This window comes from Mobula birostris, chromosome 9, assembly GCF_030028105.1.
Source record: "Mobula birostris isolate sMobBir1 chromosome 9, sMobBir1.hap1, whole genome shotgun sequence".
In the NCBI taxonomy this organism is placed as follows: Eukaryota; Metazoa; Chordata; class Chondrichthyes; order Myliobatiformes; family Myliobatidae; genus Mobula; species Mobula birostris.
The window spans coordinates 7,234,834-7,258,937 of record NC_092378.1 but is presented as its reverse complement, the minus strand read 5'-3'; the positions used below and the strand labels follow the sequence as shown (position 1 = coordinate 7,258,937).

General features: G+C 40.5%; 1 protein-coding gene across 1 annotated transcript in view; it reads right to left on the bottom strand.

The window, feature by feature from the left end:
• LOC140203271 (myelin regulatory factor-like protein) overlaps positions 1–23,500 on the bottom strand; it is an 84,320-nt gene extending 60,820 nt beyond the window's left edge. Inside the window, exons 1-8 of the mRNA XM_072269287.1 lie at positions 23,323–23,500; positions 14,753–14,843; positions 13,123–13,184; positions 10,574–10,841; positions 9,456–9,547; positions 5,939–6,086; positions 4,713–4,908; positions 1,478–1,554 (exon numbers count right to left, since the gene is read on the bottom strand). Coding sequence (XP_072125388.1) covers positions 1,478–1,554; positions 4,713–4,908; positions 5,939–6,086; positions 9,456–9,547; positions 10,574–10,841; positions 13,123–13,184; positions 14,753–14,843; positions 23,323–23,368 — 980 coding nt within the window. The 5' untranslated portion in view covers positions 23,369–23,500. The remainder of the gene's footprint in view (positions 1–1,477; positions 1,555–4,712; positions 4,909–5,938; positions 6,087–9,455; positions 9,548–10,573; positions 10,842–13,122; positions 13,185–14,752; positions 14,844–23,322) is intronic.
• Between the last annotated feature and the right edge of the window lie 604 nt (positions 23,501–24,104).

Below are 24,104 nucleotides of genomic sequence, written 5' to 3'. Positions count from 1 at the left end.
CGTGTAATGGTCTCTCTCTCCTCTTGCTCACTGTCCCTGCGCTCAAGTGGTCTTTCCCTCGATGCTGTCGGAGGATGATGCTGAAATTCTGGGTCTGCAATTGTTCATTAGACTCTGTAGTTCATGTTATGTTATGGTGTGTTTCCAGTTGTTCCTTTTTTTGCTGCTATTTTGGGTGATTTTGAATTGGGATACACTGCAGATAACGAGCTGAACCGAATATGCCTGGACTCTCTGAATTTTGTGTTTTATATTCCGTGTTTTTCACACATATTTTTGTTGCTGTTTGCGAAATTTGTTTTGTTTTGCACATGGGAACAGGGGTTGGTGTTTTTCTTGAACGGGTTCCATGGTTTTCTTTGTTTCGTGGCTGTCTATGGGGAAGGTGAATCTCTGGGTTGTGTACTTCATAATAAATGTATTTTGAGTCTGTGAAGTGAGAAGAATTCACATTTGAGGAGAATATGAAAGAAAGTGAAGTCAAGTATAAAACTGCTTTACAAAGCTTTGGTATAGAAAGCGATACAACCGCCATGAAAGATGGATGCAAATAAGGGCACAGGGAAAAGGCTGATGTGGACATATATTCTAACATTTTAAATACAATTTTGAAAATAATTTGGGTTGTGCTTCTCCCTAAAATTCTGAAATGTTTCGCTTTTTATTTACAAATGTACAACATAATTCCAGCCTTGTGTTATTATCCATTTCTTTTTAGATAATGATAGGGTCTTGCCCAAAACATCTACTGTTTATTCCTCTCTCTAGAAGCTGTTTGACCTGCTGAGTTCCTCTGGCATTTTGTGTGTTTGTTGCTGAGGACATCCCCATCATTGCTATGAAATAATTTCTACCTGAATGCTTGCATATTCTTATCCCTCGTCCAAAATTTGTTCCAGCTTCCTGCTGATTTTGATGTGCAACAGTGATATACCTGAATGCATTTCAAAGCTGAGTTTGCCAGAACAGTAGCAGCAGAGTGAAGAATAACTCAAGCCTTCTTCTACCAATCCCTCAACGATACAGGAACAACTTCTTCCCCTCTGCCATCAGATTTCTGAATAGACATTGAACCCATGAACACCACCTCATTACTTTTTCCGCACTACTTATTTAAGTTAACTATTTTATATACATATATCTTACTGTAATTTTGTTTTTATTACTATGTATTGCAATGTACTGCTGCCGCAAAATTAACAAGCTTCACGACATACGCTGGTGATATTAAACCTGAGTCTGATTCAGATAGCCACTTCCTGATTTCCATATTTCCCTGCAAAAGCACAGCCAACAATGTTGGGAAAGCTGTCATCATTATTGTCTCTGGGGTAAATTGTCGTAGATTAAGCCTCGATTTGAGCCTTCCTGTCATTTTTCCCCACATTCTGTCCGTGGGTGATGCTGAGCTTTCCAAGTTAGCTAGGTTTCATTTTTAAAACTGCATAATTATAATGGACTTTATTGTAATTCTTACCTGATTGGATTAAAAAGTTTCTTGCTGCGGTCAGATTGAGATTGCTCAATGGTGATCACCTCATTTGTGGCCTCAGCCTGTGAGGAAGAATAGCAGTTTCATGATTGCAGTCCTTTATCAGATGTATAAAAGAAGACAAATAAGACCATAAGATATAGGAGCAGAACTAGGCCATTGGGCCCATCGAGTCTGCTCCACCATTTAATCATAGCTGATCCAATTTTCCTCTCAGCCCCAATCACCTGCCTTACCCCCATATCCCTTCATGCCATGCCTAATCAAGAAACAATCAATCTCTGCCTTAAGTGCATCCAACGACTTGGCCTCCACAGCTGCCTGTGGCAACACATTCCACAGATTCACCACTCTCTGGCTAAAGAAGTTCCTCCTCACCTACGTTCTAAAAGGACACCCTCTACTCTCCCTCACCGTAGAAAACACCTTCTCCAAATCCACTCCATTGAGACCTTTCACCATTTGCTAGGTTTCAATGAGGTCTGTGTGAATTTGTTGCCATGAGTGGCTGTGGAGTCCAAGCCATTGGGTGCATTTAAGGCAGAGATAGACAGGTTCTTGATTAGCCAGGGCATCAACGGGTATGGGGAGAAAGCAGGGGAGTGGGGACGACTGGAAAAATTAGATCAGCCCATGATGGAATGGCAGAGCAGACTTGATGGGCCCAATGGCCTGATTCTGCTCCTATATCTTATGGTCTAGATCATCCCTTATTTTCATGAATTCCAGTGAATAGAGGCCCATGATGTTGCCTACTTTTAGTACTAGTTCTGTTATCCTCCTGGCTGTCTCTAAGCCCTTGAGCCCCCACTGTGTCCAGCAATTGTCTCAAATTCACAGGACCTCAGTCACCAATGCCATATTTTCCATCTCACACACAGCAATGCTAAATGGGAAGAACTCTTTGCTACCAGAATTTCTGAAGCACATGTTATACCAACACACTTCATAACTCTAACAATTCCGGCTTGAAATTGCAGTAACAGGAAAGAGCTGGAAACAGCCTTCTTCAACTAGCAAACAGTTTTAATTGATCTATGCAAGCTATCCTTAGCTATTCCAAAGCACTAGATAGAATTTAGCTGAAATATTTTACACTCTTCTGGGCATCACATGAAGAAAACAGACAGAGTTCTGTCAGAGGAAGAGGATGGAAGCAGAATTCAATCAAAATCACTTTTAGAGGTGGAATTAGATAAATGATGCTAAAATTTCTAGGGTTCTGAGGTAAGAGCTGGCCAGTACAGCTAATTAAATATTTCCTTTAATTAGCTATGCTGCAGAAATTCACTCATATTAATAATACAGGAAGAAAGCATGATCTATACCTCAGTCACTTCTTGCAGAAATCATCTAAGCACTAGTCAGAAGCAATCACTTATAGAGTGGTTCTTGTTATAAGTGTTTGCATTCTGTTCAGTTTAAAGGTGATAACATGTCAGTCATAATTTGCATTTAGCAATTAGAATAATTAAAGTGGTACTGGGATAATTTAAGTGATTGCTATGCCTCGTGGAGTGGCCCTGTTAACTATGAAAAGTGAAGTGTAGTAACTTTGATGCATTCACTGCCTTTCAAACCTTCATTTCAAATTGACCATTCAGTTTGTCTGAAAATTATTAGCTGTTGTTAACCATCTGCTCTTAACCCCAATACAGCAAAACTCAATAATTTGGGATGTTGGTGGTACCAGTCTATTTGCTGCTATTCTGCTATACAGTATTCCATTCTATTTATTGAAGTACAGCATAGAATGGACCACTCCAGCCCTTCAAACTTCGCCACCCAGCAATCCCCCGATTTAATCCCAGCCTAATCGCGGGACAATTTACAATGACCAATTAAATTTCCAACCGATACGCCATTGCACTGCGGAAGGAAACCAGAGCACGTACCCAGAGGGAACCTACGCAAGAACTTAGGAACACCTTGCAGGGAGCAGTGGAAATCAAACTCAGGTCAAAACATTGTGCTAACCACCACACTACAATGCTGCCCAATTAATTCCAGTGAATACAACACAATTTACATCACTTTGTTTTTAATGTAGTACACTGTATTATAAAACAGAACTCCCGTGAGCCAGGATGTGCAGGTTAAAAAGATTGGAGCAACTGGGCTTGTATACACTGAAATTTAGAAGGATGAGAGGGGATCTGATTGAAACATATAAGATTATTAAGGGATTGGACATGCTAGAGGCAGGAAACATGTTCCCGATGTTGGGGAGTCCAGAACCAGAGGCCACAGTTTAAGAATAAGGGGTAGACAATTTAGAACAGAGTTGAGAAAAAACTTTTTCAAAAAAAGGGTTGTGGTTCTGTGGAATGCTCTGCCTCAGAAGGCCGTGGAGGCCAATTCTCTGGATCCTTTCAAAAAAGGGTTAGATAGAGCTCTTAAAGATAGCAGAGTGAAGGGATATGGGGAGAAGGCAGGAACGGGGTACTGATTGTGGATGATCAGCCATGATCTCAGTGAATGGCGGTGCTGGCTCGAAGGGCTGAATAGCCTACTCCTGCACCTATTTGTCTATTGTCTATTGACCCCAGTGAGGATAGGAAACAGGGCCCAGGTGTGTTTTAGAGGGAGATTAGGAATCAGTGCCCAGTGATCCAGATCCTGAACCATTAGCTTTACTGATTATTCTGATAATGAATGGTCAGAGATTTACAAACCAGCTCGTATAATTTTAAATTAGATTATGAGAACGCTCAGTCCACTTTTATTGTCATTTAGAAATGCATACATGCATTAAGAAATGATACAATGTTTCTCCAGAGTGATATCACAGAAAACAGGACAAACCAAAGACTAACATTGACAGAACCACATAATTATAACATATAGTTACAGCAGTGCAAAGCAATGCCATAATTTGATGAAGAACAAACCATGGGCACGGTAAAAAAAAAAGTCTCAAAAGTCCCCGAGTCGATCGACTCCCGAGTCCCCGACAGCAGGCGGCAAAATGGCCATACAAATTTAAGGTAAATTCAAGTTTATGGTTAAGTTTTCCAGATAACACTAAAGTTGGTTTTGTATAAATCAAAGTTTACGATTTCAAATTAATTGAAATACAATTTCTTGAAACCTCTAATATGCACACATTCCAACTGTGAACATTTCCTATAGACAATACTATACATTTTAGGGATGTATATAGATGATTATTTAAACCCTAAAAATAACTTTTCAGATACAAATCTATTTTAAAACTTGCCTTTACTCCAAAAATCTTCAGGAAGAATGCTTCGATTGGTTTAAGGCCCACAGGTGTTTTGACGTATTTTGGATTTCCAATCAAGCCAACATGAACTGTGACCTGGAAGTGGTTCTTCTTCTGACAAACAAATGAGCCATCCACTGTTGAAAAGTTAAATCCTTTGTCTGCATCTACTTGATATCCTGGAGCAGATCTAATAAGAAACACAGTAAGTTGGATTAATGAGACAGTGTGCACAGCAGTAGTCAAAAATTACTTCTGAAACAGGGAAAATGAACACAAAACAATTTTTCAAAGCATTTTGAAAAGGGAATGAATCAGCCTTTTTAACAATGAAGCATTTTCAATGTAATATTAGAGAAAAAAAATCTGAATATCGTGCCCTTTTGTCTAAATACAATTCAGATTTTATTAAAAATATAATCAGCGTTTGTAAATCTTACCCATAGGCAAGGAAGATTTAGGGCATGAGGTGAAGTAGTTAGTATCTGTGCAAGAAATTTCTATCAATAACCACCAAACTTCCATGGCACAACCAAAGTAACCATACAGTAGGCCAATAGGAAAATGGTGTTTTGTATTTAAGATACTGTATATTTTCTAATGATCATGATACAGATAAAGATCAGCTTTATTTGTCAGACATACATCAAAACATTCAGTGGAATGTGTCATTTGCATCAAACCAAATCAGTGACGATTGTGGTGAGGAACGGTAGCATAGTGATTAGCATAATGCTTTACAGCACTGGTGACTCCGGTTCAATTCCAGCCACTGTTTGCACATTCACCCATGACTGCATGCGTTTTCTCCGGTTTCCTCCCACAGTCCAAAGTCGTGTCAGCTGGCGTCAAGGACAGTTGTAAATTGTCCCCTGATTAAGCTCGGATTTAATCAGAGGATTGCTGGGCGGCATGGCTCCAAGAGCTGGTTCAGCGCTGTATCTCAATAAATAAATATAAAGTGCCGCCACCATTCCAGTGCCAACACATCACTGCCACAACCTACTAAGCCTCAGCTGTGGAATGTGGGAAGAAACCAGAGCACAGGGAGGAAATCCATGTAATCACAGGGAGAATGTACAAACTCCTTGCACACAGCGGCACAAAGCAAACCCCAATCTTATTGTTGGCATCGTAAAGCGCTGCGCTAACATTCTGCCCTTATGTCGTATAACCACAAACCTTCAAATTAAAATTTAAAAATTTAAAAAAATACTTACAATTCATTGTAACTACTGTCACATAATGTCGCCCATTGATTGGGTTGGAAAGGTTGCCATTTCAAACGTAGACAGCCCCAGTCCATAGAAACTCCTGTTTGCCTATCCGTATCAAAACTGTGGTTATCTGCACAGTGTTCTCTAGAATCTATGTTTCAGAAAATCAAGTATGTATATTGATAAGGCTAGTCTGACAGTAAATTAGAAGAGAACTAAACTGGATACATTGGCTATAAAGAAAATCTGTAAGATGTTTTATTCAACAAAATTCAATAAATAAAGATAAGTTAATGAATATTAATATTACAAAAGTGTTAATTACAGAATGCAATGAAATAAAAACTGGATTAAACGAACAAGGCAGAATGCATGCATTTACTTGATAATGAATCTAATCATGGAAGGAAAGTTGTACTGTATGCATAAAATCACAAATGCACCATTTTCAGGTAGACAGCCAAAGGAAAACAAAACTGATATGAGCTGATTTTTAAAAAATCTAATTTCGATTCACACACAAGCTATTGTCATTGTGTGGCCCAGCCAATCCCCTCTCCATTTCGAGCAACACAGACCAAGTGTTGGAGGAACTCAGCAAGTCAGGCATTATCTATAGAGCAGGGTTTCCCAACCTGGGGTACATGGACTCCTTGGTTAATGGTCGGGGTCCACGGCATTAAAAAGGTTGGGTGCCCCTGCTATAGAGGGAAGTAAACAGTCAATGTTTCAGGCCAAAACTCTTCATCAGGGCTGAAGAAGGGCCTTGGCCCAAATCGTTGACTGTTTATTCCTCTCTATAGATGCTGCCTGACTTTGAGTTCCTCCAGCATTTTGTGTGTCTTGCTCAAGATTTCCAGCATCTACAGAATCTCTGGAATTTATTGTTTGCCCCTCTCTATTTTACCTGACTGTATTATGTTAAGTGCTTTGGGATGTCCCTGTTACAGAAATTCCAGATTTATAACGTGCTACATGAATGGAAGTGTTTGATAAACATCTACAAAAGGGAAGTAAGTCTTGGGACCAAGTATGAGTGTCCCATGCATCATTTCAATGCCTGAGCAGGTTTTCACAAAGATAAACACAACACCAACATTCAGGATGAGATAGTACATTGGATCAGACATTGGCTTTGTAGGAGAAGCCAGAGAGTGGTTGTAGATGGTTCCCTCTCTGACTGGAGGCCTGTGACTGGTGGAGTGCCTAGGAATCAGTGCTGGGCCCATTGAGGTTTGCCATCTATATCCACAATCTGGATGATAAGGGGTTGACTGGATCAGCAAATTTGCAGATGACTCCGAGACTGGGGGTATAATGGACAGCGAGGAAGACCGTCAGAGCTTGCAGCAGGATCTGGACCAGCTGAAAAGTGGCAGATGGAATTTAATGCAGACATGTGCAAGATGTTGCACTTCAGTAGGACCGACCAGTGAACAAAAGCACTGAGAAGTGTGGTAGAACAAGGGATCTAGGAATACAAGTCCATAATTCATTAAAGGTAGTGTCACAGGTTGATAGGATCGTAAGGAAAGCTTTTGGTTCATTGGTCTCCACAAATCAACATATAGGAGATGAAGTTACATAACACATTGGTGAGGGCTAATTTGGAGTATTGTGTGCAGTTTAGGTCACCTGCCTACAAGAAAGATATAAATAAGGTTGAAAGAGTGCAAAGAAAATATACAAGTATGTTGCTAGACCTGGAGGACCTAAGTTAGATGAAAAGATTGAGTAAGTTAGGACTTATTCTTTTGAACATAGAAGATTGACAGGAAATTTGAATAATGAAGAGTATAGATAGGGTAAATGAAAGTCAGCTTTTTCTACTGAGGATGGGTGGGACAACATGTAGAGGTCATGGGTTAAGGGTGAAAGGTGAAAAGTTTAAGAAGAACATGTTTAAGGGTTTAAAAGTTTAAGGGGAAACATTTTCACCCAGAATACATTGAGAGTGTGGAATGAGCTGTCAGAGTAAGTGATGCATGCAAGCTCAATTTCAATGTTTAAGAGAAGGTTGGATAGGTACATGGATGCTAGGGGTATGGAGGGCTATGGTCCTGGTGCAGGTCATTGGGTCTAGGCAGTTTAAATGGTTCAGCACGGACTAGATGGGCTGAACGCTGTATTTCTATGACCTCAAGTATCTATGGGATGGTAACATCTAATTTTGATTTCATGGTCAATGATGGATACAGTTGTCCTGGAAGTGATGCAATAAAGACTCGGTAGATTGATGTTTTGGGTGAGAGGATTGTCACATGAAGGGACACTGAGTAGAAGTGCTTTATATATGCTGATGGGTGCATGGAGAAGGGTCCATATCTCAACTTTCCATAAAGTGAAGCCAGGTCATCTGAGCATGTATCAGAAAACATGAGCTGGAAATAAATGCTCTGTTTACCTCTTATCACATATACTGCATGGGAATTAATTTTACTCCGGATCTCAGTTTACTGGGTAGTTATTTGTGAATTCTCATAGGTGAATCTCTGCTCCCCAATGCAAGTATCACCTTTATGCAAGATTCTGACACAGTAGATTGGAAGGTCTTCTGAACAGAGACTAGAAAACCGGAGGGCATTGTCTGAGCTGCTTAAGGAAGAAAATAGTTTTATATATAGAAAGAAGTGGACACCGTTCCAGTATATATATGTGTGTGTGTGTGTGTGTGTGTGTGTGTGTGAGTGTGTGAGTGTGTGAGTGTGTGAGTGTGTGAGTGTGTGAGTGTGTGAGTGTGTGAGTGTGTGAGTGTGTGAGTGTGTGAGTGTGTGAGTGTGTGAGTGTGTGAGTGTTGCCTTATTTGATCTCAGCCAGACCTAGAACAGGACTACAATTAGCAACAGGCCTCTTAACTCAGTAAATACACACTTTTACTTTCAGCACTTCCTTCATTTGTACATAATTGTGGAAATCCTTACAACTTGCTTTTCTATTCCTCGTTTAAGATATTTGTTTAAAATATTTAGCTTAGCCTAGAATTCAGTAAGAAAATTCCTTCATCACCTGGCAGCCATCGAGTTAACTTTATGAGAAAATAAAACTTCCTTTAAACAATTTGTATGATAAAGCTTTTGGATGAACTGCCAGACATCTTCATGATGAAATGGGAACTCAGCATGAAACTAAACTTGAGTTTCCAAGGCACTGCTTAGATGTTAACATCAAGAGAATAATAATTTCCAAATCAAACTTCTCTACTTGATGGGATAATGTCCCTGTCTCAGCCTCAGACTACTCTTGTTTTACAAAGGGAGAACAGCCTCACCACAGGTCACTGACCCCATCCATCTGAAATTTCTCTATGTGCAACAATGCCAATAAAGATGGCCATTCAAGTCTCACATGGAATGCATCAATGATTCTACTCAATTACATATGTGACCCATTCTATTTTCACAGAGAAATTAACTCCTTTAAAAATAGAATGAACTGAAAACAAGTAATACAAAATTTATCCAATTTTCCAGTTGACACAAATTGAAAGAAAAAAATCAGAACGATTTCAACATCAACCTACAGCAATCTTCTTGAATGTCATTCCACGTGTCATCAACAGCGTCCTCAAAAAACTCAGAACGTTTCCTTTTGTTTGAATGCGGAATTAGAACTCTAGAACACAAGAAGTTTTGTGAGAAATTTGCAGAATATATTTTGTACAGTTTGACTGTAACCTCAATACAAACAATTTTGCAATCATTTTCTTTTTCCAGATTGGACAAGTAATCACAATCAGACCAGAGAAATAATAGTGGACTTTAGGAAGGTGCAGAGCAACCAACCTGCTCTACACATACATGGCTCCTCCCCGGAGAGAGTTAAGTGCACCAAGTTCTCGGGAGTTCACATCACGGACGACCTCACCTGGTCCCTCAATATCACCTGCCTGAATAAGGCAGCATTGCAGTGCCTCCACTTCCTGAGAAGATTGAGTCAAGTGATTCTCCCCCCGCACCCACCTACCCCCACCTCCCATCTTAACTGAATTTTACAGGAACACCATTGAGAGCATCTGGAGCATCTGATATGGAAGCAGCAGAGCATTGGACTGGATGCCTTTACAAAGGACCTTGGGAATGGCAGAGAAGATCATTGGGATCGTCCTACCATCCGCACGGCCCTTAGTGTTATTAGGGAACTCACCTATCCATCCAGCATCCTTTTTGACTCTCAACCATCAGGCAGGAGTCTCCAATGCATAAAGACAGGAACAGTCGACATGGGAAACAGCTTCACTCCTCAGGCCATTAGGCTTCTGAACTCCCAGCTGCATCGCATTCGAAGTGTCACCAGATAATTTGTATTGTACCCTACAGTATCTAATTTATGCACTTTACTTTGTTTACCTATGTGTAATTAATTTGTAGATTTAATTCTTACTTTCCTGAGTTATTGCGCGTTATATGTGTGTTATGTGTACCATTGTGCTTCACACCCTGATCTGGAAAAACATCTCATTTGGCGATATACGTGTATATAGTTAACCGACAATAAACTTGACTAGGTTGATTGCTTGATTATAAGTCAGTTAACTAAAATGCAACGTGAACATCAATAATTAGACTCAGATTTAACCTGGTTTAGATATGGCAAGTACTAAAATATTAATTCAAATGTAATTCAATAAGTTTGACTCACTCGGAGGGGTGATTAATATTCTGCTGGATAGGAACAGTTGGTAGACACATATGACTTGGAGGTACTGAGCTGTTGCTTGGAGGTATATTCATGTGAGATTTCACAGAATGTTCCCGAAGTCCATTATATATGCATTGTTGCGGCAAGTTAGAATGAGTAGACACCGCCAACTCACTGAGTGCACACGGAGCTTTACGATGGTTCACCGAAGAGGTGTGTCTCATTTGGGGCTGGATTTCAGCAGACCAGGTACCTCCACAGTGTACATCTAAATAAAATATTAAATTAATCCAGTATTTCTTATTAAAAGGCATGCATCCTTTCAAACTGGATGTTATAACTGCATCACAGCCTGGTAGGAAAACACCAATGCTCTTGAATGGAAAGCCCTACAAAGAGTAGTGGACACAGCTCAGTCCATTACGGGTAAAACCCTCTCAGCCATTGAGCACATTTAGATGAAACACTGTCACAGGGAAAGCAGGGATATCCCACTGCCCAGGACACACTCTCTTCTCGCGGCTGCCATCAGGGAGAGGTACAAGAGCCTCAGGACTCACACCACCAGGTTCAGGAACAGTTATTCCCCTCAACCATCAGGCTCTAAGGGATAACTTCACTTGCCCCATCAACTTATGGTTTCACTTTCAATGACTTTTCATCTTATGTTTCAATATTTATTGTTTATTTATTATTATTATTTCTTCTTTTTGTATTTGCACAGTTTGTTCTCTTTTGCGCTCTGGTTGATCGCCCAAGTTAGGTGGTCTTTTAATGATTCCGTTATGGTTATTATTCTATAGATTTGCTGAGTTTGCCCACAAAGGAAATTAATCTCAGGTTTGCATATGGTGACATACAGTATACGTACTTTGATAATAAAATTTACTTTGAATTTTAAAAAGCAAAACTGCAACTTATCGCATCGATCTACAATGTCATTGGAGACAATTTCGTCCACGGTATCTATGCTGTCTACACTCAGTTCACAGTGACACACAAAGTGGTAACTCTTTTTCTCTTCACAGATACTATTTGACCTGTGCTTTCAAATATACAGCAGACCCCCTCTAAAGATACTTAAAAGCACTCTCTGTGGAAAAACAAGTTACAGGTTCCTCCCAATTAAGCATTTATCATTTGGCAAGTATATTTTTATGGATATCATCCAGTTCTATCCATGCTATCAATGACTTATCTGTAAAGTCTACCATCTTTTCAAAAGACTGTTCTGAACTTTGTCAAAGATGGTTTTATTTCCAAAACATTCTTTGCCTAGTCTCTTTGATGAAACCATAAATTTCCTATTAATTAATCCTACATGAAGTTAAGAGATCGTGTCACTCAAGTGACCTTGTTACCCATAATGCAAAATAAAGAGTTTATAGGAAGGAAATTTAGTTTTTAATAGAAAAAAAATAAGAGATTCTACAAATGCTGGACATACAGAGTAAAACACACAAAAAATGGTGGAGGAACTCAGCTGGTCAAGCAGCATCTATGGAAATGAATAAAGAGTTATTCTTTCTTTCCAATCTTTTTATTGGAATAAAGAGTTATCCTGAAAATAAACACGTTCCTTTAGAGAGATCAGAGCAGAAAATAAGACAGGTATCTAATGTTGAAATAGAAAGAATATAATTGGGAGAAGTAATAGAGCATTAATAAATTCAAATAAAAACTGTTTTGCATGAAATAGTATGATCAAGTCATTCCAATGGAACTCAATACTCTTCATTTTCCTGCTGACCTATAATATGGTTCATTGCCCTCTGATTCTTCACTTAAGTTACTAACAGCTGAGGACCCAGTTCTGATCCCTTGCCTACACACCGTAACAGACAGCTAACTAGAAAAACGGACTGTTTATTTCTATTCAATTTTATTCCTCTACGTTCAATCCCATAAATATCGAGATTTGATCATATCAGAGCCAGATTTAATATTTATTTCCTTATTTATTTATTGAGATACAGCTTGGAATAGGCCCTTCTGCCCCTTCAAGCCCTGCTTTCCTACAATCCCCCGATTCAAACCGAGCCTCATCATGGGACAATTTACAACGACCAATTCACCTACCTACCAGTATGTTTTGGACAGTGGGAGGAAACCGGATCACCTGGAGGAAATTTATATATTCTTCAGAGCTTGTCTGCCTGGCATCAGTGGCCGCATAAGCAGGACTTGTGATATGTACCAGCTGCTCACACGACCATCCACCACCTGCTCCCTGACTGGGGGGGTGGGGGGAGGACGAGCTAAGCAGGCATTACTCCTTGTCCAAGAGTGACCTGCAGGCTAGCAGAGGGGAGAAGTGCCTTACGCCTCCTTTGGTAGAGACGTTTCTCCACCCTGTCACTCTGCAGAGTATAATGTGATCGTTGAAGCCTGCTAGGAAAACATTTGAACATCAGTAACATACAGACACACGGCTGGTAGTAAGGGTTTTGTATTTATATATTAACATGCATTTTTAACATGCTACTGAAAAGCTCTGCTTGACAATCCTTACTTGCAATATCGATGTTGTACATGAAAGCATCACGTACCTTTCATCTGTGGAGGTGAACAGCGTTCAGAAACAGAATCTGGTGGTGACTCTGGTAATGTGCTGCGTTGACACAGAAAATTTTTAACAATTGCAATAAATATATGGCAAACAACAACACTACATTACTTGCTTTTATTAGTTGAGGCACTGAGTTCAAAAGTCAAGAGGTTATGAATTTTATAGCCACTTTTACAACTTTACAAAACTCTGGTTAGGCCACACCAGGAGTATTTCATACAGTTCTGGTCTGGAGGAAGCATATTGAGGTTTTGGAGAGGGCGCAGAAGAGGTTTACCAGGATGCTGCCTGGTTTAGAGGGCATGTGCTATCACGAGCAGTCGGACAAACTTAGGTTGTTAGCTTGCAAGCGCCAGAGGCTCAGTAGAGATCTAATAGAGGTTTACAAGATTATGAGAGGCATTGATAGAGTGGACAGAGAGTATCTGTTTCCCAGGATTGAAATGTCTAATACCAGAGGGCATGCATTGAAGATGAGAGGCGGTAGGCTCAAGGTGGAGGTAGGAGAGTTTAGTGTTTGGGTGTTTTTGATTTGCTTTTTATCATGGGCCAAATGGTCTGTTTCTGTCTGTACTGTTCTATGTATTTGAGTATTTGCTTTACACTAATATAGTTTTATAGTAGAACTCAGAACCAGTCAAGTTGTTGTAGTAGCAGAAAGACATCACATCAGAGGGTCCATTAGTCGGAAAACTTAAATCTCACTCATGATCCAGTAAGCAAGTGGCACAAGTTAACATGAACACTTCGTGTCAGTCCCCAAGTGAGAAACTAACACAGGACACCAATCAGACACCTAACTTCACCAAAGTCACAGCAAATGACAGGGACAGAAATTTCTTTACTGGTCATCATATGTTATAGAGATTAGCAGTTGAATTTCCACTGCCCTACATACCTGTATCTCATAGCAGAAAGCCCCCTAACGCCAGCCTTCCATGGTCACATGAGAAAAGTGACTGCAACAAAAATCATTTTGAACCCATGCCACTATCGTTTCAGGACAAGGAAGGAAAAAAAATTCTTTAAACCATGAAGTCTTTAGACAATTGAAGTCTGGCACAAGCCTTGTGGCGATACTTATGCCGGTTTCCGTGGTGTGAAGCAACTGAGAGTACAAGACTCGCCCCCCCGGATAGGACGCCAGTCTATCGCGAGGTTAACCCCCAGCATTTTTGCCGGTACCCATTCTCAGCTGGGTAGACGGGAGCATTGTGTGGTTAAGTGCCTTGCTCAAGGACACACACGCTGCCTCGGCCAAGGCTTGCACTCACGACCTTCAGATCACTAGTCCAACGCCCTAACCACCTGGCCACGTGCCACACTGTGCAATCCAAGTTCAGAAGTAGTAAACCTCAAGAACTAAGCAGACTTAGTGACCCTTAAAATGTTTGGGAATAATTTCATTGATGGAGAGCCCATGTAGAAGTTACATCTATCACAGACAAAATGCATTCACAGCTCATGTCATAATCATGTCTGTCAGTGAGTCACTTCACCAGCATGGAAAGTGTAAAATCACAGAAGTAGTTTAGAGTTTGTTTTTTTATGAAAGGTATTGATATATTTAAACTATTCCTACAAGTTAACCATGTCACAAGGTTACTTACACAAGTCCTGGTTCTAAGTCATTGCTAATATATTCTTCCAGCATACTGGTGTCAACAAAAAGATTCTCCAGTCCTCCAGTGACATCCTTACCTGAGGGGAAAATCAAACTCTGCTACTTTACACAACAAAAGTTGAGATTATAATACGTACACAGAAATAGTAAACATTATTTCCGTTATGGCACATGCATCTATGGAAGACTAAAGCATTTATGTTTTCACATTTATGACTTTATTTTTTAAAAAAAACAGAACTCTCTTATTGTCACACAACTGAGCTGGAAGAAGCAGTGGTGGAAATACACACAGTGGTCACTTTATTAGGTACCTAATAAAGTGGCTACTGTGGGTATGTTCGTGGTCGTCTACTGTTTGTAGCCCATCCATTTCAAGATTGAACATGTTGTGCATTCAGAGATGCTCTTCTGAACACCACTGTAGTAACGTGTGGTTATTTGAGTTACTGTCACTTTCCCCAGGTTAGAAACCCCTGCTATAGAGACTGTTGTGCATGAAAACCGCAGGAGATCAACAGCATCTGATACTCAAACCACCCCATCTGGCACCAAACAATCATTCCATATTCAAGGACACTTAGATCACATTTCTTCCCCATTCTGATGTTTGCTCTGAACAAATGATCCATTTGACCATGTCTCCATGTTTTTGTGCACTGTTTTGCTAAGATATGATTGGTTGGTAAGATATTTGCATTAATAAGCAGGTGCACAGGTGTACCTGATAAAGTGGTCACTGAGTGTAAATATGATAGTGAGCTTCGGGAGGCTTTTAGACAGGCACATGTATGCTTGACACAGATTTCGAAAGCTGGAGCTCCTGTGCTGCACTGTTCCAGTCACGATGGCACCTGTGTACAACGCTTCCTTGGTCAACAGCTTCTGGATAGACCACTAAACTGTTTATTTCACTTCTTTTACATCTGTTTGTCATCTTACATGTGTTTCTGGAACTGTTAGAGCCTGGGATTTGGAACTTGGAGATCGATTGGGTGATCCAATGCTTTGCTGACTCCAAGAAGATTCCGGAAAGTGAGTGCAGCCTTGAGGCGAAGAAACTATGAGACAGTGTATGAGCCAATGTTCAATTCCATTTCGCCAATTAAATCTTTTGTTATTCGCCAATTAAAGCAACAAGGGAGATTGAAACATTGAGGCGAACGCAGAAGGCGAGTGAGGGTTCAGCGCTGACGACCTGCATTTTGATCACCGATGGGATCCCTCTGCTGCCAGAGGAGGAGCCTGTGTGGCCGATTGCTGTGTGCGAAGGGCAAGGCCTCTGCACTCGAGCCCTGTCTCTCTCTTTTGATGATGCCGGAGGATGCTACTCAGGTTCTGCATTTATGGATTTGGACAATGGACACTTTCAGTCTTATTGTTTTTATATTTGGGGTTGTCATTCTTTCTTTCTCATTGTATTTTGTGCAGAGGGAAGGTGGGGTAGAGAGGATCGATGTTCTTCTTGCATTTCGTGCAGGGGAGGGGGGTTTGGAGAGTTGATGATCGTGCTGCCGTTCAATTTTTTGTGCGGGGGGGGGGGAGTAGGTTTGCTGTTTCTCTTTGAACTGACTTCCATGGTTTTCTTTGCTCTGTGGCTATCTGGAGAAGGTGAATCTCAGAGTTGCATATTGCATACGTACTTTAATAATAAATGAACCTTTGACCCTTCCTATGTCTTAATAATGTCAGTGTAGAACTTAAAAAGTTCATAAAGATACTCAAAGAGCTGGACAAACCAACCCAGTTAATTACCATCCGGAGAGTCAACTCTTAGTCATCAGTGAAGCATTGGAAAAGAAGCATCGACAGGACGATCAACATCCACTTACTTTCCAATGCTCAGTTTTGGTTTTGCAGGGATCTTCAAAATCTTCATTTAAACAATGACAATGAACTATATTCCAGAGACAAGATCAAAGTGACTTCCCTTGCCATTGATGCTGAGGTGTTAGGAGGCCCCACCAAAACTGAAGTCAATGAGGCTCAGAGAGAAAACACCCCAGCTAGAAGTATTGGAATAAATCTGCAGATGCCTAAGATGTAAAATAAAAACAAAACCCTGGAAATACTCAGCAGGCCAAATGGTGTGTGTGGAAATGGGAAAATTAACATTTCAGGTCATGGCCATTTCATCAGACTAATAATAAGAATCAAGTTAGTCTGGGTAGCAGAGAAGATGGGGGAGGTGAACGCCTCTGATAATGGGGAAGCAATGGTACAGTTAATGTCTTCAATATGTCTGTCTGATGTTTTGCCAACGCCACATTGTCTGACTAAATGAAAAATAAAGCAAAACATGGCAAGTTCTCGGAATGAGACAGTTACATTCTTTAAAGCTAAAGAATGCAACATGACCTCCAGAAGCCTGTAATGTGTCCAGATGGAAGCTGAGGCTTTGTTCCTCGAGCTGCTTATTGTAAGAGTGAAGGCAGCCTCAGAAAGTGATGTCTTTTTCTATTACTATTTTTGTACTATATTACTGCAGCATGACAACAAATTTCATGACGTATGCTGATGATATTAACTTGATTCTGATTCGGAATGGGATGATGAATTAAAGCAGCAAGCAACCAGGAGCTCATATTCACAGCTGCAGACGGAAGACAAGCAAACCACAAAGCCATTACCCTATCTGCTTTTGATAAAAATATCGAGGAAAGCTCTTGAACTTGAAATATTAATAGCTTCTCTCTTCACATACTGTCCGACCTGCTCAATTTTTCCAGCATTTTCTGTTTGTATTACAGATCACTCTGTATGGGTGGAGAGGAAAAATCATTTCAGAGTGAAGATACAAGAGAGACAGAGAGAGCAATGCAACCCGTAAGACTGCAGTTCACATTTTTGAGTGACACCAAGTGTGAGCCAAAAAATAATCCGCATACCGCTTCCACCCCACCCCCCAGCCCAATGAACCATCAACACAGTGTACCGCTCTGTCAACCCCTGCTCAGAATATTGAGACGCAAAATCAAAATCAATATGGTACTTAACTTTGCGTCTGAAGGTGTATTAACCGTAAATAGATGAGGCTGTTTGCTTGCTCTTAATGTAACAGCTTTAATTGTCGAGTATTTTCCAACAAGGCAGGAAAGCTGTTCCCCATAATAGTTAGAGTTTTAATAATTTTACTTGGGTTAAAATCACTATTTGGTCAGAACTTTGACAGGTGAAGCCCTCCCAACCATTGAGCACATTTACATGAAATGCTGCCATAGTCAGGGACTCGCACCATTCAGTGGTGAATCGGCGGAATTCATTGGCACAGGCGGCTATAGATTTACTTAAGGCAGAGGTTGGTAGGTTCTTGATTAAGGTTCTTCAGGGCACGAAAGCATATGGGGAGAAGGCAGGAGATTGGGGCTGAAAGGAAATTGGATCAGCCATGATAAAATGGCAGAGCAAACTCGATGGGCCAAATGGCCTAATTCTGCTTCTATATCTTATGGTCTTATAGATATGCTCCCTTCTGGCTGCTGCCACCAGGTAGAAGGTACAGGAGCCTCAGGACTCACACCACCAGGTTCAGGAACAGTTAACCATCAACCCCTCAACCATCAGGCTCTTGAACCAAAGAAAATAACTTCACTCACCCCCATCATTGAAATGTTCCCACAATCAATGGACTCACTTTCAAAGACTCATCATCTCATGTTCTCAATATTATTGCTTATTTATTTATACTGTATTATTGTTTTTGCATTTGCACACATTGGTGTCTTCTGCGCTCTGGTTGAGTATGCTAGTTAGGCAGCCTTTCATTGATTTGTTACAGTTACTATTCCATTGATTTGTTGAGTATGCCCACAAGAATATGAATCTCAGGGCTGTAGAGGGTGATTATATATGTACTTTTATAATAAGTTTACCTTAAACTTTGTTGTTTCAAATTCACAGGCAAAGTTTAAATCTTTCACACAGATATTTGTAATGGTCAAGGAACATTTCCCTTCCTATTTCACAGTATGTGGTGAGGTATATCAGGATTATGTCTCTTTGCTGGGCACTGGAAACATTGACAGTGATGTATGGATACAAGATGGGTGTGTCTGGATCAAAACATCGACTCATCGTTTCTTACTGATGCTGCCCGACCTGCTGAGTTCATCCAGTGAACTGAAAGTGTTGCTTTGATCACAGCATCTGCAGATTATTTTGTGTTTACGATTCGTTACTCCGCTGCAAAGTCTCTTCGAGGTATGCCTGCCCTGAAGAAGTTTAAATCCTCTCTTCGACGGGAGTTCAGTGAGACCCTCCCTCACTGCTCCCCCTCTGTGATCTCCGCCTCTCTCCAACTCTTCGACCACATCCTGACTCTTTCAAATTACTGGTCTTTCAACTGAAGCTACAAGCATTCTTCAAATCCTTCCCCATCTTTCATTCTTCAGTCCTGACGAAGGGTTCCGGCCTGAAATGTCGACTCATCGTTTCTTACTGATGCTGCCCGACCTGCTGAATTCATCCAGCGTACTGAAAGTGTCTGGATCAAGTCAGGGGCACTAAGATTCAGGCAAATTTACTTTAAAAGAAAACTACATATATGTCAGTTAACACCACAAACAATTCAATTTCACTTCTCATTTAATTCTGAAATATACTAGCAGTGACAATGGAAAGCCAGAAAGAAACCATCACAAACTATATCATGACACCTCCTCCCTCACCTCCATTCAGGGCCCCAAACAGTCCCTCCAGGTGAGGCAACACTTCACCTGTGAATCTGCTGGCGTCATCTATTGTGTACAGTGCTCCCAATGTGGCCTCCTCTACATTGGTGAGACCCGTTGCAAACTGGGGGACCACTTTGTTGAGCACTTCCACACCATCCACCAAAAGCAGAACTTCCCATTGGCTAAACATTTTAACTTTGATTCCCATTCCAACATGTCGGTCCATAGCCTCGATGAAGCCACCCTCAGGGTGGAGGAGAAATGCCTTATATTCTCTCTGAATAGTCTCCAAACTGATGGCATGAGTACTGGTTTTTGCTACCAGTAAAAAAATATTCTTCTCCCTCTCCTTTTCTATTCTCCTCTCTGGTTTCTTACCTCTTGTCACCTGCCATCACCTGGATCCACTCTCCTCACCTATCAGATTCCTTCCTCTCCACCCTGTAACTTTCCCACACTCCTGGCTTCACCTATCACCTCTTATCTCTCCCCCAATCTTTTTATTCTGGCAGCTTCCCCCTTCCATTGCAGTCCTGAAGAAGGGTCTCAGCCTAAATTGGCAACTGTTTATTCATTTCCATTGAATCTGCCTGACCTGATGAGTTCCTCCAGGACTTTGTGTGTGTTGCTTTGGATTGCCAACACCTGCATAATTGCTTATTATTCATTATATTTTACATTAAAATTTTGAAAAATTGTCACATCTAATGAAATGGAAACTACAAAAAAGCAGGAGAGCGAATTGCAAGCAATCATTGTTCTACCGTTTAACCTCTGGCAGCGTCAATGCCATTACCACTGTGTACGTTTCATTTTATTTGCTATTCCTGACTCCAGTATCTAGAGTTAATAACAATAGTCTGAATTTAATCATTTGCGGATATAGACCATGTGACCCGTGGACCAGGTTAACCTACCAACCAGTACATCTTTGGACTGGGAGAGAAAACCTGAGATCCTACAGGAAACACATGCAGTCTCGGAGAGAACGTACAAACCCCTTACAGGCAGCAGCAGGAATGGAACTGGGGTTGCCTGTACCGTAAAGCATTGAGTTCGCCACTAGGCTACTGTGTCGAAAGACCCAAAACACCCAATGCTCCCAAGTTACATCACTGATATGTCCCAGCGCATCCCGTAATGTATCTCAGCATCATAGACATCTGTACATGTTGCTAAAGGACTACAAACTGACAGCTATTAACACCATTTGAGGTCTTTTTGAGAATTGAAGATATCACATTAGGTTTAAAATGATGAATACCAATTAAAAACTGAATCAAACAGGTAAGAAACTGAGTTCCAGCAACTGTTAATTATTTTCAGAATAGAAGATTCACAGAGATTACACTGTATTCCTCAGAGCAGGTGCAACACTTGCAATTTACAGTACAGCTAACTTTACATTTGCCTTTGCTCCTGTAGTCAGTGCTGTTACCTTCAGAAGAACAGATGGCTGACACTAAAGTTAAGGGGTATAGAGAAGCATCTTGTAAAGAATAAATTATCTTAAATCAGATACAAATGCTGGAGTCAGAAGGCATTTTTCCAGAAATTAAGAGAAATAGTGGCTGTGCTTGCTAGTGCATCCAATGGTTTGCCAGAGATTCTTCTTGATGACTAGAGGGAAACAGAAGTATGGACGGGATGGTGCTGAATAATATTGGTAGCTTGGGTTGAGGCGTTTGATGTCGCAATGTTTGCCCAGCTTAGCGATTACCTTCATCAGCAGGTAAGGTGGCATTCCTGGGACATAGTTGTTGATGTTGATCTCGAGTGCTTGCATTTATACAGGCCCCTGTTCGCTCACCTCGGTCCTGATTGGCTATTCCTTTCAGTTGACCTTCGAATTCCATTGGCTCACATTTTCTGGCTCTTATGGGTTCGTAGATGGCATCTATTTCAATATGTTTGTTTACATGAGCCAATAGAATTCAATTGTCAGCTGAAAAGAGTAGTCAATCAGGACTGAGGCAAGTGAACAGGGGACTGTATAAATGCGAGCACTCCCAGAGAACAGCACCAACAACCATGCACTGAGGGATGTCAACCTTGAGTGGTGACTCCAAACCAATTGCCAAGCTCGGCGCACACAACGTTAGAACTATGGATAGACAGCCAGTCTATGAAATTGTTGAGTCTAGACTGCAGCCAGAATGTAAGCAACAGGCTAATTCAACACTGATAGCATGGTGCTGAAAGCGATTATGAAAATTATGCACCTTACTGCAACTCTTCATATTCATTTTCTCTGAAAATGCAGTTCTGCAGTTTTTTTCCTCCCCTTCCCCTGCAGCAAATCATTTCCTGAATCCCCAGTCCACTCAATACAGCCCATTTAAAGTGCGGAGAAACAATATGGCAATTCCCAGTAAATGTAGGATAATTTCTTCAGATACTTTTACTTCCCATTCCAACCTGTCAGCCCACGGCCTCCTCCACTGCTCTGATGAGGACACACTCAGGTTGGAGTAGCAACACCTTATATTCCACCAACCTGATGGCATGAATATTGACTTCTTGAACTTCCGGTAATTGACCCCTCCCCCCCCCACCATTCCCATTTCCCTTCCATTTTCTCTCCTTCCCTGCAGATCACATCCCACTTCCTTTTTTCCATGGCCTTCTGTCTTCTCCCATCAGATTCCTCCTTCTCCAGCCCCAACTCTTTCACCAACTTCCCAGTACTTCACTGTACTCCTACCCCTCCCAGTTTCACCCATCACCTGCCAACTTGTACTTCTTCCTCCCCTCCTACCACCTCCTTACTCTGACTTCTTCCCCCTTTCTTTCTAGTCCTGACGAAAGGCCTTGGCCCAAAAACGTCAACTGTTTACTCTTTTCCATAGATTCACCCTCAGGCTGGCCAGCTGAGTTCCTCAGCATTGTGTGTGTGTATGTGGCCATATTTAAATATACATGCAGAAGATCAATCTCAATCCACTCACAGAAGCATAGCGACTAACTTAGGCATCAAAAACAATTTTGACAAAGCCCTTGGGGGTAGATTTTTTTTGAAATAAAACACAATTATTTCATTTCATAATTCAATCTTTTTTTCTACATGATTTGGAATATGGGATACTGTGATAATATTGCTGTGATTTAAATGTAATGTAATTCATATGATTTACTTGTATCCTTATGAATTTTGTATTTGTATTCATGCAATTTATATAATATCAATAAAAATATTAAAACAAAAAAAGCCTCATGATCACTTACTATGTAGTCTGTGTAAGGGATGGTTTAAATCTGATTATTAAATGACCTCCTGCTATGAAGCTCTTAAGTTGAGCTAAGACCAAAGACAACTTGAAAGAGCCTTTATTCTATTATCAAAGGTAAAACTAAACCATTTAGATAATTGTACTTACTCATTACTTGGCTGAACGTCATACAATATGGGCTTCCTTCTGGATTTATTTAGTCATGAACATGAAAATTTGGAAATTGTCTTTTTTGAAAGTTACTAAGATCTCTAGTTTGCAATTGAGTAGAATAAGACCATATTTAAGAATTTGTAGTAAGTCTATGTGCCACCCATTCCCATTGGCCACGCCACAACTTATTTTTGCTGGGAGAAAAATTAAATGCTGCATTTCCAGTTCACCGACTACCAAATGTGCAAGTTTGTACATAAAAGCACAAGGTGAACTGTGTTTCAAAGACACAACACAATGAGAAAATCCAGCAGCATAAAAAAAGCGCATATTGGCAATTCAGATAAGCAGAATACATCACTCAATTTACTGATTAACTTTAATAGCCTCCAACTTTTCTAACCTCCGATAACTCCAGATGGCAAACCAAAAAGAGACCACATTTCACTGAATATACTCCATTTTCAAATGTCTTTAAAGGAAATATTTTCAATACTTACCATCAAAGAACTGCTGCAGGGCTTCATTTTCTCCTAAAACATCCATTTTGAGTTTCTAGAGCACAGAAACTGAAACTCCTTCCAATACCGTTCAGCTAATCAGAATAAAATAGAGATCCATCTCACATTTCATAAATGTACAGGAGGCATCTTCATATACAAAACACTTCAGCATTTGTGGGTCATGTGCCGTGAACTTGCAATCTTCCTCTACGATTCACCATTTCCCATTTTCTTTTTACCACAATGGCAGGAAATCACAAGCATTTCATGGCTGCCATACACAAAGGCAAGTTTTCCACAAGTTATTTAGAACAACTACTGGAATAAGCCCACTTAATACAAGAAATCTTTCCTCATTCTCAAAACTTGTCGACCTTTGACCAGGCACTGCAAGCCTTTTCCTGGTTACTGTACTCAGTCCAAGCAATTTGCTGCAATTAGATTTTATTGCAGAGGACAGTGGCCTTGCGCAAGTAACATAAATGGTGCACTTTGAAATTGCTGTTTATTTCATACTTGTTTAGGATTAGCTGATAGTACAGTTTATAAAACAAATGAAGGGAAGTAAAGACTATTTTAAGAAAGATTTCAGGACAGCAGTGAAAACAGATGGCTAACTTCTTAGATGATTTATGGTAGAAAAGCCCAAAATAAAATAGATGGTTCAGTGCAGGGCAGTGGGAAGAGAAAGATTTGATGTTTCAAGTCAAAGACCATTCTCCAGTCCTGTAGAAGCTGCGTACTACCAGAAAGCACCTACAATGTTCAGCAAGTCTATT